The sequence below is a fragment of the Poromitra crassiceps genome (assembly GCF_964638095.1).
Source record: "Poromitra crassiceps genome assembly, chromosome: 4".
Taxonomy (NCBI): domain Eukaryota; kingdom Metazoa; phylum Chordata; class Actinopteri; order Beryciformes; family Melamphaidae; genus Poromitra; species Poromitra crassiceps.
The window spans coordinates 58,203,416-58,217,165 of record NC_139626.1 but is presented as its reverse complement, the minus strand read 5'-3'; the positions used below and the strand labels follow the sequence as shown (position 1 = coordinate 58,217,165).

Sequence of the window (13,750 nt, the reverse complement as noted above, 5' to 3'; positions counted from 1 at the left end):
CAAATTTTTACCACCGATGAAAAACGTGACTTGGACATAACGAGCAAGCTATGAATCGATCTATCAACATCCCCCCTAGGTATCAACATCCCCCCTAGGTATCAACAGCCCCACTAGGCCATGCAGGCTGAGCCGGGACATTTCCTCGGGCGGCTGGCCGAGCAGCGGGGCTTCACTTACCGCGGCCGCCGTAACGTTACTCCCTGCCCACAAGCTCCAGCAGGCAGCGATCTCTCGCAGGCAACACTGACTGACAACAGCGTTAGCCAATCAGTGATTGGATCTTCAACCGGGGAAAAAGCTTTTGCACATGGCGATGCCAGACCAAGAACAGCCAAATCCACAACTGTGGAGTGGGCGTGGCTTGGAAGGTCTGGAGCCAGGCTACAGCCGCCTTTATGCTCACCGCGGGCCGTGAAGGGTGCGGGGGTGGAGCGAGGGCCGGACGCGTCAAATAGCGTAAATGTGTTGGCCGTGGTTGGACGCTACCTCCGCATAGTCTGGGCACCTTTCACCCCGCTTTTTGTCATGGGGGGGGGGCGTAAACCAAGGAACTGGAAGGAATACCGAAAATAAGTGCGCCAAAAAACGTCTTTGTTGCCGTTAGCTTGACGCGGCGAGGTTACGTTAGCTAGAGCCTGAAAAGAACAACAACACAAGTTGTATAGTAGCGTTAGCACATTTCTAGTCACTGTCGAGGAAGGTTTCTGGAGAGCCAAAGACAATGGAGTACTCGCCATGTGAAATCTTATGATCAATGTCCATGTCTTTCCCAGCACAGGCAGCAGAGATGCTTCAACTGTTGTACTCGATCCTCCATTATCGATAACAGCGGACAGACAACTAGCGTTATAACTATTCCATCAACTGGCCATTTGTTTGAAAAGTTAAGCTTCTGTATTGGGTTAAAATATGTGAGATTGTGAATCCGCAATGTTTCTACAAGAACTTCTTCAAAAACTTAGTTCGGTACGTCCATCTTTTGTTTTGTTGTTTGCCGTTTTATTTTCTGATTCGTTGTGTCTAATTGTCAAGTTAACGAGCTATTTCCGCTGTTACTTCCTGTCTAGGGCGGGCTCTAGGCCGGAAGCAGGCAGGGTGACAAAATCACTTGTGAACGGAGGCCAGGCTCTTTCTCGCCGAGAAGAGCCTGGTGACGCGAGGACCTCCGTAGGGCGCCCACCGTGTACCTGAAGATTTTTCTCACAGCGCGACCTCCGCACGGCTTCTCTCCAAACATGGCCGCTTTCAAGCCACTGAGCCCTGAACACTGAGCTGTGTTTTCACCACATTTCTTGACCCATGTGGTAGGCTAAACTTTGATTTGCAACTGTTCGTTTTTAGTCATTTCACCAAGTAACCGTGTGTGGTTTTGAGCGCATGATTGAGAGATTAAAAGCAGCACAGAGTAGGCTATCAGGGCTGAGAACTGAAACGGCTTTCAGTAAAAGCAAGTTTGGTGATTCATTCATGTGCTGATGTACGGTCGTTTGAGAGTGAAAGCGCACTCAGTACTGCACATAATAGCGTTTCATTGCGACTTTTCACGGGCTGTTCTCACTATTACCATTGTACAATAACATGCTGATCACTTGGCTGATCACCTCTGAGTATAAAAGCATCTGCCCCAGCGCGAGGTCCGCACGGTGACTCGCGGAGACTCGCGGAGCTCCACCCCACGGAGCTTGCTTGAGTATAATGAGGCCCACAGGGGGGAGGTAGTGGGCGTGGTTTGGAAGGTCTGGAGCCAGGCTAACACAGGGAGGCTGCCAGCCTTCTCCAAAACAACCAGTTCTTTAGAGTTCCACAACAAAAGCAGACAAACAATGATCAATCAGCTGTAGTTATCAGCTGTAGTTATCAGCTGTACTGTACTGTACTGTTATCAGCTGTAGTTAGGATTTGCACCAAATGATGATGTCAATATAAGAACTGTTCCGTTGTCCATTGTCAATAAAGATCCCCACTGACTTCAGTTGTTTTGGAGAAGGCTGATATAGCAGTTGTGCTGGCAACCTCCCTGTGTGTTACATGGACAAACTTCACCTGTGTTTACACTGGCCTGAGTCGTAACCTCCCTGTGTGTTACAAGGACAAACTTCACCTGTGTTTACACTGGCCTGAGTCGTAACCTCCCTGTGTGCTACATGGACAAACTTCACCTGTGTTTACACTGGCCTGAGTCGTAACCTCCCTGTGTGCTACATGGACAAACTTCACCTGTGTTTACACTGGCCTGAGTCGTAACCTCCCTGTGTGTTACATGGACAAACTTCACCTGTGTTTACACTGGCCTGAGTCGTAACCTCCCTGTGTGCTACATGGACAAACTTCACCTGTGTTTACACTGGCCTGAGTCGTAACCTCCCTGTGTGTTACATGGACAAACTTCACCTGTGTTTACACTGGCCTGAGTCGTAACCTCCCTGTGTGCTACATGGACAAACTTCACCTGTGTTTACACTGGCCTGAGTCGTAACCTCCCTGTGTGTTACAAGGACAAACTTCACCTGTGTTTACACTGGCCTGAGTCGTAACCTCCCTGTGTGCTACATGGACAAACTTCACCTGTGTTTACACTGGCCTGAGTCGTAACCTCCCTGTGTGTTACATGGACAAACTTCACCTGTGTTTACACTGGCCTGAGTCGTAACCTCCCTGTGTGTTACAAGGACAAACTTCACCTGTGTTTACACTGGCGTGAGTCGTAACCTCCCTGTGTGTTACATGGACAAACTTCACCTGTGTTTACACTGGCCTGAGTCGTAACCTCCCTGTGTGCTACATGGACAAACTTCACCTGTGTTTACACTGGCCTGAGTCGTAACCTCCCTGTGTGTTACAAGGACAAACTTCACCTGTGTTTACACTGGCCTGAGTCGTAACCTCCCTGTGTGCTACATGGACAAACTTCACCTGTGTTTACACTGGCCTGAGTCGTAACCTCCCTGTGTGTTACATGGACAAACTTCACCTGTGTTTACACTGGCCTGAGTCGTAACCTCCCTGTGTGTTACAAGGACAAACTTCACCTGTGTTTACACTGGCGTGAGTCGTAACCTCCCTGTGTGTTACATGGACAAACTTCACCTGTGTTTACACTGGCCTGAGTCGTAAACCTCCCTGTGTGTTACATGGACAAACTTCACCTGCGTTTACACTGGCCTGAGTCGTAACCTCCCTGTGTGTTACATGGACAAACTTCACCTGTGTTTACACTGGCGTGAGTCGTAACTTCCCTGTGTGTTACAAGGACAAACTTCACCTGTGTTTACACTGGCCTGAGTCGTAACCTCCCTGTGTGTTACATGGACAAACTTCACCCGCGTTTACACTGGCCTGAGTCGTAACCTCCCTGTGTGTTACATGGACAAACTTCACCTGTGTTTACACTGGCGTGAGTCGTAACCTCCCTGTGTGTTACATGGACAAACTTCACCTGTGTTTACACTGGCGTGAGTCGTAACCTCCCTGTGTGTTACATGGACAAACTTCACCTGTGTTTACACTGGCCTGAGTCGTAACCTCCCTGTGTGTTACATGGACAAACTTCACCTGTGTTTACACTGGCGTGAGTCGTAACCTCCCTGTGTGTTACATGGACAAACTTCACCTGTGTTTACACTGGCGTGAGTCGTAACCTCCCTGTGTGTTACATGGACAAACTTCACCTGTGTTTACACTGGCGTGAGTCGTAACCTCCCTGTGTGTTACATGGACAAACTTCACCTGTGTTTACACTGGCGTGAGTCGTAACCTCCCTGTGTGTTACATGGACAAACTTCACCTGTGTTTACACTGGCCTGAGTCGTAACCTCCCTGTGTGTTACATGGACAAACTTCACCTGTGTTTACACTGGCGTGAGTCGTAACCTCCCTGTGTGCTACATGGACAAACTTCACCTGTGTTTACACTGGCGTGAGTCGTAACCTCCCTGTGTGTTACATGGACAAACTTCACCTGTGTTTACACTGGCGTGAGTCGTAACCTCCCTGTGTGTTACATGGACAAACTTCACCTGTGTTTACACTGGCGTGAGTCGTAACCTCCCTGTGTGTTACATGGACAAACTTCACCTGTGTTTACACTGGCGTGAGTCGTAACCTCCCTGTGTGTTACATGGACAAACTTCACCTGCGTTTACACTGGCCTGAGTCGTAACCTCCCTGTGTGTTACATGGACAAACTTCACCTGTGTTTACACTGGCGTGAGTCGTAACCTCCCTGTGTGTTACAAGGACAAACTTCACCTGTGTTTACACTGGCCTGAGTCGTAACCTCCCTGTGTGTTACATGGACAAACTTCACCCGCGTTTACACTGGCCTGAGTCGTAACCTCCCTGTGTGTTACATGGACAAACTTCACCTGTGTTTACACTGGCGTGAGTCGTAACCTCCCTGTGTGTTACATGGACAAACTTCACCTGTGTTTACACTGGCGTGAGTCGTAACCTCCCTGTGTGTTACATGGACAAACTTCACCTGTGTTTACACTGGCGTGAGTCGTAACCTCCCTGTGTGTTACATGGACAAACTTCACCTGTGTTTACACTGGCGTGAGTCGTAACCTCCCTGTGTGTTACATGGACAAACTTCACCTGTGTTTACACTGGCGTGAGTCGTAACCTCCCTGTGTGTTACATGGACAAACTTCACCTGTGTTTACACTGGCGTGAGTCGTAACCTCCCTGTGTGTTACATGGACAAACTTCACCTGTGTTTACACTGGCGTGAGTCGTAACCTCCCTGTGTGTTACATGGACAAACTTCACCTGTGTTTACACTGGCCTGAGCCGTAACCTTGCGAGCCAGCTGGATTCTCGTGAGATCGTGAGATCTCCCCCCGACGAATGTGAAAGCAAAAGTGAAAACAGAACCATCCATCTGGCAGTGTCAGGCTAGGGGATGATGACAGAATTTTCAGTTTTGGGTGAACTAAGATGTCGGTCCATTTGAATGAGGCCACTAAAGCCTTCAACATCCAGTTGTCAGGCTACCTATATGAACTGACTAACCGATGGACTACATACGCAGACTACATACACGGGTTGAAATATCCCTTAAATTGTTTCAAGTGCTGTCAAAAAATGAACCAAACCTCAATGAAATTACCCATTTAAAAAACTTTTAGATGGGCAGGGAAAAAGTTGAGTCAACATCCAATAGTGGCCGAGATATTTGTTCAAATTATACAATCAGCCATTTTGTAAGAGTATGGATTTCCCATTTAGAAATCAAAACCGTTCAATCAGACCAGGAACAAGTACTTCTTTGAACCAAAAGCTCCACTAACCTGTTTGAGAAGCTCCAGTCTCTCCCCAGGTGACACTGCTGTCATGTGTGGGCGACCTTGTCTGCCTCTTTGTGGCCACATCAGACCTGAATGAGCTGGATGAATCCACGTTGGAAGCCATCTGAATAGGCGTGCTCTCTCTGGCCCTGGGCCTTCTGGAAGCCTCAGAGTGGGGTTTGAAGGTGCTGAACGGCCTGGGTGGGTTCCCAGCATCTCGCCGTCCGTCCGGTGCGTTGCTGCTGCTGCTGCTGCTGCTGCCGTGCAGGTACGTGTACGGGCTGCCCGGCTTCCCCTCCTCCTCCGCCCGGGTGCTGAGCAGAGGACTGTCCCTCCTCAGTATGGTCCTAAGCTCGTCCATGGTCTGCCTGGGGACGCCCATCGAAGACATCGAAGGAGTCATCGCCGCTTCCCCCGTCCGGACCCGCCTGGCGAGGAGGGGTTCGTCCACCCCCGGGCGGTCCCCTCCCCGCTCGGGGCTGACGCAGGCCCTGTGGGGGAGAGGGCCGATGGAGATGACAGTGGGGGGGTCGTCCGGGGGGCGGGGGTGGCTGCTGTAGGAGTGGATGATGGGCGGACCTCCTCTGTCCCAGTCCGACGGTGTCGCATATTTCCCAGTCACCCTCACTCCCTTCCTCTTGCCCAGGCTCATCCCTGTGCCATCTACTTGGTCTGCGGTCCTGCCATGGCTCCCCTGGAAAACACACAAGAATGGCCAAAGATGGTAAAGTGCATGAGGGAGTGAAATACAATGTCAAAAATCAGTGATGCTTAATGGAAAAATTGTGTGTGGGGGCGGGGGGGGGGGGCTAGAAAGGTTTTCGCAACCTCTTCCTACTCCTTTTTGAGCCTGGCCTTACATTATTACTGGGATTTTGAAAGTGTTTATGTTTGCCGATCATTTTTGTTTGTTTGCTTTTGCTTTCTTGCCCATATATTTTTTATTTCATTTTCAACATGTTTGAAATAAACGTATTAAAGCTGAAACTAAAAATAGGAAGCAAAGATGCTCAAAAAAGTAAAAAAAAAAAAAAAAAGATACAATCAAGTGAACAAAGTCAATTAAAAGAATCAATTTGAAAGCAAAGTTGAAACAAAAGAATTTGTCCAGAATTTACAAAAAGGTAAAGGTGGATTTTGTTCCTACCTTGAGACTGAAATCCTCAGAGTCGTGCATTTCCATTGTCTGTCGTAAACGTTGGTGTGGATTTTGATAGAGCTCATATGAAGCCGAGGCTACACAACGCAAATTATTTATTTTTTTATAGACAATTGGCACAATGCTGCGACGAATTGGAAGATTCTTTGCCTCTGCACCCATGGGTGATGTCCTGCTGGAAAGCAGCAACCCCCTGACCGCTGGTGGACACTGAGCTGCTTCTGCTCTGAGCTCATTGGCTATCAGCATGAACCATTCAATGTCCCTTTGTGCCGCGTCGCAAACAGAAAAGGCCGAGCTCAGCACTTCTGTTTGCGCTTCCAGAAAGATATGACGGCAAGTATCTCTTCCAGAGTGATGACGACAAACTATAAGGACTTCACTAGACCAGTGGTTCTCAAATGGGGGACCGTGGTACTTTGCCAGGGGGTCCGCGAAAAGTTTTTAGGGAAATAAAAAATAAAAACTTTTATTGTGTGTGTGTGTGTGTGTGTGCAAAAGCTTCATAATTCAATGAAAATATTTGATGCTTTTAATCTAAAAGGGTTCATGGATTACATGCTAATCTATACAAACCTATCAATTTAAAAGTCAAGCATCTTACCGTGGAAACAATTAAGCTTAGCCGAAAATCACAAATCAGAATGAGGGGGTCCCCGGTATATTTTCTATCTTGTAAGGGGTCCTTGGCTGAAAATCATTTGAGAACCTCTGCACTAGACAATAGAGTAGGATCTTTGCGCTGAAACTAGCTGCTGTCTGAGTTTAATTACTTTCCAAAAGAATTGAGACTTAAAATGGGAACCGTGTAGTGGGATTTACTGTGTGTGTGTGTGTGTGTGTGTGTGTGTGTGTGTGTGTGTGTGTGTGTGTGTGTGTGTGTGTGTGTGTGCGTGCGCGCGCGCGCGTGTGCGTGCGTGTGTGTGTTCAAAGAGGCTGATTGAGATGTTGACAGGCACCTCAGGTTAAAGGATCCAAGCAATGCACATTGTACAACAAGGCTTCAGTCTGTGGGATCAAAATGTTTTCATTTTTCATCAGCATCTACAGTACAATAAGCAGTTCTGTAACACTTTACAATAACGTACACAAATACTATAGTAGTTACTAGTAAACTAACCATTAACTAATAGCCAGTTAATGAGTAGCTAATGAAAAATTTGGCATTAGTCAATCACTAGTTAATCATAGTTAATGAGTAGGTAGTCATTAGTTAATGATTAGTATCTAATTTCCTGAGTAGAGTAGTTAATCATTACCTAATGATTACTAAATGTCAGCTCGTGAATAGAGTAGTTAATCATTACTTAATGATTCCAAAATGTCAGTGCGTGAATGTATTAGTTAATCATTAGTTAATCTTTTTGTGTACCCTATTGTAAAGTGGTGCATCATACTCAGTAGTTTATGAATACTGAATCATTACCTGTCCATTAGTTACTCTTTTCGCACCCTAAAATAAAGTGAAAGATATCCTTATCAAATAATCACTCCCTCCAGGTGAGATTTGAACCCTGAACCCCAAGATTGCTAAATTGGAAGTCTGGTTCTCTACCATCTGAGCTAACCAGCCTGTTGCTTGTTAGAGCCATACTATCGAATGTAGAGCCTGAGACCAAGTATTATAGTTTAAAGGTATATTCCACCCAAATACTACTTTCTGTCCAAGTACTTACAAGTACTTAGACATAAGTAGTATTTGGCTGAAACATACCTAAGTACTTGGACATGAAGTAGTATTTGGATGGAATATACCTTTAAAACTATAAGTATTTGGAGAGAAGGTAGTACCGTATTTGGGTGGAATATATCTTAGTACTTGAACAGAAAGTAGTATGTGGATAGGACATAATACTTAGTCTCTGACTCTACAGACCTATAGTATGGCTCTACCAAATAACAGGCTGGTTAGCTCAGATGGTAGAGAACCAGACTTACAATTTAACGATCTTGGGGTTCAGGGTTCGAATCTCACCTGGAGGGAGTGTTTATTTGATAAGGATATCTTTCACTTTATATTAGGGTGCGAAAAGAGTAACTAATGGACAGGTAATGATTCAGTATTCATAAACTACTGAGTATGATGCACCACTTTACAATAGGGTACACAAAAAGATTAACTAATGATTAACTAATACATTCACGCACTGACATTGTGGAATCATTAAGTAATGATTAACTACTCTATTCACGAGCTGACATTTAGTAATCATTAGGTAATGATTAACTTCTCTACTCAGGAAATTAGATACTAATCATTAACTAATGACTACCTAGTCATTAACTATGATTAACTAGTGATTGACTAATGCCAAATTTTTCATTAGCTACTCATTAACTGGCTATTAGTTAATGGTTAGTTTACTAGTAACTACTATAGTATGTGTGTACGTTATTGTAAAGTGTTACCGCTCGTCAAGCTGGGACATCACTGATGAATAAAAGAGAAGAGGATAGCACTCAGAGTTAAAAGTTTAACTGCTATCCTCTTCTCTTTTATTCTTGACATTCATTGTAGGATTTAGCACCCAGTTATTAGTTGAGTTGAGTTAAGCGCGTTTTTTGATTTGATTTTTTTACATCACTGATGAATGACATCACTGAAGATGTCACAACTTTACATCTTATGACATCACTGATGACATCATCAGTGATTTATGATATCACTGATGACATCATCAGTGGGACAAAAATTAAAACAGAGAACAGAGCACAACTTTGTATCTTATGACATCACTGATGACATCATCAGTGATTTATGACATCAGTGATTTATGACATCACTGATGGAACAAAAATTGAAACAGAGAACAGAGGCCACATTGCCAAATTTATATCCACCTTATTTTTGAATGCCCCACTGTAAAAAAGAATCGTGGGTACAAGGTCCGGTTTAACGTGACTCATTGTTGCCGCTTGCCATTTCCTTTGTTATACTCTGGCTGCAGACCCGAATTATAAACCGGAAGCTGTTGTCCGTTATAAAAGTTATAAATATAGTCACGTTATAAACAACTAACCAACGCTGGAGGTCCGTATGGAAACTCGAAATGTGTGTTACTCGAAATGGTTAAAAGTTAAATCAATTTGGTGGCGTTTTACTGCCATGTAACATAGCTAGCTAGCCGCTAACATTAGCCACAGTTAGTAGCCGACTACCCACAATGCATTACGTTATCAGCAAGAATGGCTCTGCTGTAAAAGGGTAAAATCCTCATAGACGTTTTTTTTGTTGGGGGCTGGGGGGTTATCTAAATTGGTTACACCGGAAATAGAACCCATAGTTAACGTAAGGCAAAATGGCCGCCAAAAATAAGGTGGATACAGTATAGTAATACTAGGGATCTCGCCCGCTGCGCGGCCTCGCCCGTCCTGCAGCTCGCCAAGCTGGCCCTGCCACATCACTTATGACATCAGTCACCAGTGGGATTTATGACATCACTGATGATGTCACAGTGGGATTTACAGGGGATTTATGACATCACTGGGATTTATGACATCACAGTGGGACAATCACAGTTGGACAAAGAAACAAAGAAACAAACAGACAGAGCCCCAGCTCCAATTTATATACTGATGATGATGATGATGATATATATAAAATACCGGTAGATAGATTATATAGATAGATGTAACATCAAAACAGATCCATATCAGACACTGAACAATGCGATGCTTTTATGGCTATTTAATAATGATGATACTGCTACTAATAGTGTATTCTGGTGTATTCTCGTATCTTCTTCTTCCCATAGCCTACATGTAAAGGTTCAGCCGGCCTCAGCATGACTTGTGCAGCATGGAGGCTGGCTGATGTGAGCTGCTTCACCAGTTCACATTTTCAGGGTGGGGTTTCAGCAGCTGCGTCAAGCTAGAGGAATTATACAGTAATGGAAATACAGGAAGTCCTTATATTTTTTTAATAGTAAAAGCGTAAATTTAGAGTCTGTAGCATAGCTGTGTAGAATGGGGGGGCAGGGCAGAAAACTATCAGATGAGTATCAACTGCACCAAAGATGGATCTGACTATCCTACTAACAGATCATCTTTTTGGTCCCGCCCCCCTCAAAACAGCGCACAATTCATGTTTTTTGTTTTTTTTGCAACAGAATTCATAACCTTGTTTTAAAGACACATAAGACATGTTTTAAACAGTTACAAATTCCATATAGCCTAATGGGGGGTTTAAAAATGTTTATTATTCAGTAACCTCTTTTGTCGACTACAATTGGAAACCAACATTTATGTCCACATATTTACTGTTTTCTATTACAATACCGCCATAGGAGTGGCATCTCCCTCTCTCCCTCTCCCTCTCTCTCTCTCTCTCTCTCTCTCTCTCTCTCTCTCTCAATTTCAATTCAATTAAAAAAGGCTTTATATTATTGGATAGGTTGTCATTGCCAAAGCAAGTGTGAAACAAAACAAAAATGTTCTCTCTCTGTCTCTCATGTCAAGTCCCGGCTTTTATTGTTTTTAAATGTTTTATTGTTCTTATTCCTTTTATCTTCTTCTCTCTCTCTTCTCTCCTTTTCATCTCTATCACATATCCTGTATTGTGTTGCATTTTTGCATGTGCTATATAAATAAAGATGACTTGACTCTCTCTCAGAGACAATGACAATGAGAGAGAGAGAGAGAGGGGGGGGGGAGAGAGAGAGAGAGAGAGAGAGAGAGAGAGAGAGAGAGAGAGAGAGAGAGAGAGAGAGAGAGAGAGAGAGAGAGAGAGAGAGAGAGAGAGAGAGAGAGAGAGATGATGATTTTTATTTTGAAAGTACTGACCGGAAGCGGCATGTTTCATTCGGTCTATCTTGACACTAGGCGTCCTCCCTCCCAGGCAGCAGACAGACAGACGTTCGGCTCCGCTCGGGAGAAGCAGCCCAGACCGTCTGGAGAAGCAGTTCACATTTGACTTCTTTCTAGAAAGCGGGCTGTATGATTAAGCTACAATCTTCAATGAGTAAGCATATCCCAGTAAGTCACGCACAGTGTGTTTTCGCTCTTATTTTCTGTCCGTTTGCTTTCCTCTGTGCTGTGTGTTGGAACGTGAATGTGCTGCTCACACCCCGGGGCCTCCACGTCTCTGTGTGTGTGTGTTGTGTGTCTGTCTGTCTGTCTGTGTGTGTGTGTGTGTGTGTGTGTGTGTGTGTGTGTGTGTGTGTGTGTGTTTGTGTGTCTCTCTCTCTCTGTGTGTGTGTGTGTGTGTGTGTGTGTGTGTGTGTGTGTGTGTGTGTGTGTGTGTGTGTGTGTGTGTGTGTGTGTGTGTGTGTGTGTGTGTGTGTGTGTGTGTGTGTGTGTGTGTGTGTGTGTGTGTGTGTGAGTGAGTGAAATCTCGGCCTTTCTACTCTTGTGATTCCTGAGACGTCTTGTTGGACCTTCCAGTTCACATGTATTTTGCACAATGCTTGATTGCAGTTGTTTTGGAGCGATCGCACGTTAAATGTGAGCCAGTGTGTAACGGAAGTGTAACAAAAGTAACGGCCTTTGTGCATGGTGATGTCGGCGCTCTGTCGGATCATGCGCAGCGTATTCCTATTCCTATTCGACATGTCTGCGGGATCAAATCGAGGCATTTTTGTTTTGAAATGTGTCCAGTTCATAAGAGACGGGTTCTGTGTGCCTGCTGACAGAGACTGTCCGCCGTCTGCTTTGACGAGGCGTTCTATTTGTCGCCCATCAGCAAAGTGTTAGTTTGCCAGGCTCATGGCCCTGACACTTTCTATAGGCCTCTCTAGTCTATATATATATATATATATATATATATATATATATGATGGCGCCCCCGGGCTTCCTCACACAAAGGACACTTTCCAAACGCCTTCATGTCATGAACTGTATCTCTTTAAATCACACACATTTTTACACGTCTCTGTGTCTTACGGTCTTTTATTGTTTGATCTCTTTGTAGGTCATTTGACGTCTCCTTTTTTTTTTTTTTTATTACGCACATTTTTTTTTTTTTTTTTTTTTTTTTTTTCACGGTATCTTTTGTTTTATTTGAGAACGTAACGTTGTTTTTCAACCGGAAAATATCGGGTGAACAAAGCACACTTGAATAGCTCAAGGCAGTGTTTGGAGGATAAGCGGAGAAAAGAAAATGGCCCAGTATGGGATTGCCTGAAGGTGTTAACAACACCCGTCTTATGGGTGTAAAGGGCAGAATATTAGGCTGAACATGCCGGGGAATCCAGCAGTGTAGGCCCTACGGTGTGTGGAAACTGACCTTCTATGGACACTGACTGGATGTTTCCCCCTGAGAAAAATGATTTGATGTTTTGATATTTTGTAGGATATTTTGCATCCAAACGCCCTGACTGTATCATGACTGCATACATCTTTATTATGGGTGGCAGCAGTGGGGAATCAAACCCCTAACCCCCCCTGCCAGTGGCAATGCCTTGCTCTACCTGTTGAGCTGACGAACCAGAGTGACGTGAAATTCAAATTCGTAGCTTCTCAAATATGTATTTGTATCGTGTCATTTAGCCTTTTGGCAGGAATCTTGTGCCAAGACCCGTGCTAAAAGGCTGGAAACCGACGCAAAGATCGTTTCATTTCACATTGGGAATCAAACCCCCAACCCTGGCTGTGTAGTTGGTGCTGCCTTGCTCTACCTGTCACATGACCAGCTTCACTCCAGGTCAAGGCCGTTGCGCAATACGTCATCCGACACAACTTTATAGTCCGAAATCTTAAAGAAATGCCGGTGCTACAAAACATGTCAACACACATTTTGGCATCAAAGTACGCTGGTTACACGGCGTTTTTGACCGCGTCTTCCTGTCTGTCTTGTCTCCTCTGTCCCGCAGCAGTTCCGTGGTGTTCTGGGTCACACATTTATGGAGTTTCTGAAGGGCAGTGGGGACTACTGCCAGGCTCAGCACGCTGCCGCCTATGCAGACGAGTGAACAGCCTGACACCCCCCCCCCCCACGCACTTGAGCCGCAGGAGGGACCTGGCCGCAGGACGCCCCCCCCCACAACCAGCCACAACTCGGCCTGGATGGGGTAACTCCACCCGCTGCACACTGCCCTCGTCGGCTTCCGCCTGGCCCCAATCGAGGTGGACCCAACCTTGTTTCTCCCCCCCCCCTCCCCCTTTTTTTGTTTTGGTTTATCCCGAAGGAGAGGGGTTTGAGTTGGTTTTGGTTTTGGTTTTGGTTCGCCCTTTTTCGGCCGCCAACTTCTCCGACTTTCCCCGTTGCCGACCTCGTAAGAAGACCGGAGGATTTGGTTTCTGGAAGCTCGTTTGACTTTTTTTTTTGGTTTGGCATTCCCTCCCCGGCGCTCCACTAAGTGTT

At 45.3% G+C, this 13,750-nt stretch overlaps 2 protein-coding genes across 2 annotated transcripts in view; one reads left to right on the top strand and one right to left on the bottom strand.

The window, feature by feature from the left end:
• The window catches only part of LOC310775867 (lengsin-like), a gene marked incomplete at both ends in the record, with an annotated part of 12,588 nt that extends 6,120 nt beyond the window's left edge, over positions 1-6,468 (bottom strand). Inside the window, 2 exons of the mRNA XM_083635994.1 lie at positions 5,295-5,985; positions 6,439-6,468. Of these exons, the coding sequence (XP_083492120.1) occupies positions 5,295-5,985; positions 6,439-6,468 (721 nt within the window). The remainder of the gene's footprint in view (positions 1-5,294; positions 5,986-6,438) is intronic.
• Positions 6,469-11,385: 4,917 nt separating this feature from the next.
• Positions 11,386-13,605, top strand: LOC310774743 (uncharacterized protein; the record flags this gene model as incomplete). Its single annotated transcript, XM_083634874.1, has 2 exons — positions 11,386-11,424; positions 13,260-13,605. The coding sequence occupies 2 exons, from the start codon at positions 11,386-11,388 to the stop codon at positions 13,356-13,358; spliced, it is 138 nt and encodes a 45-aa protein (XP_083491000.1). The 3' UTR covers positions 13,359-13,605.
• Between the last annotated feature and the right edge of the window lie 145 nt (positions 13,606-13,750).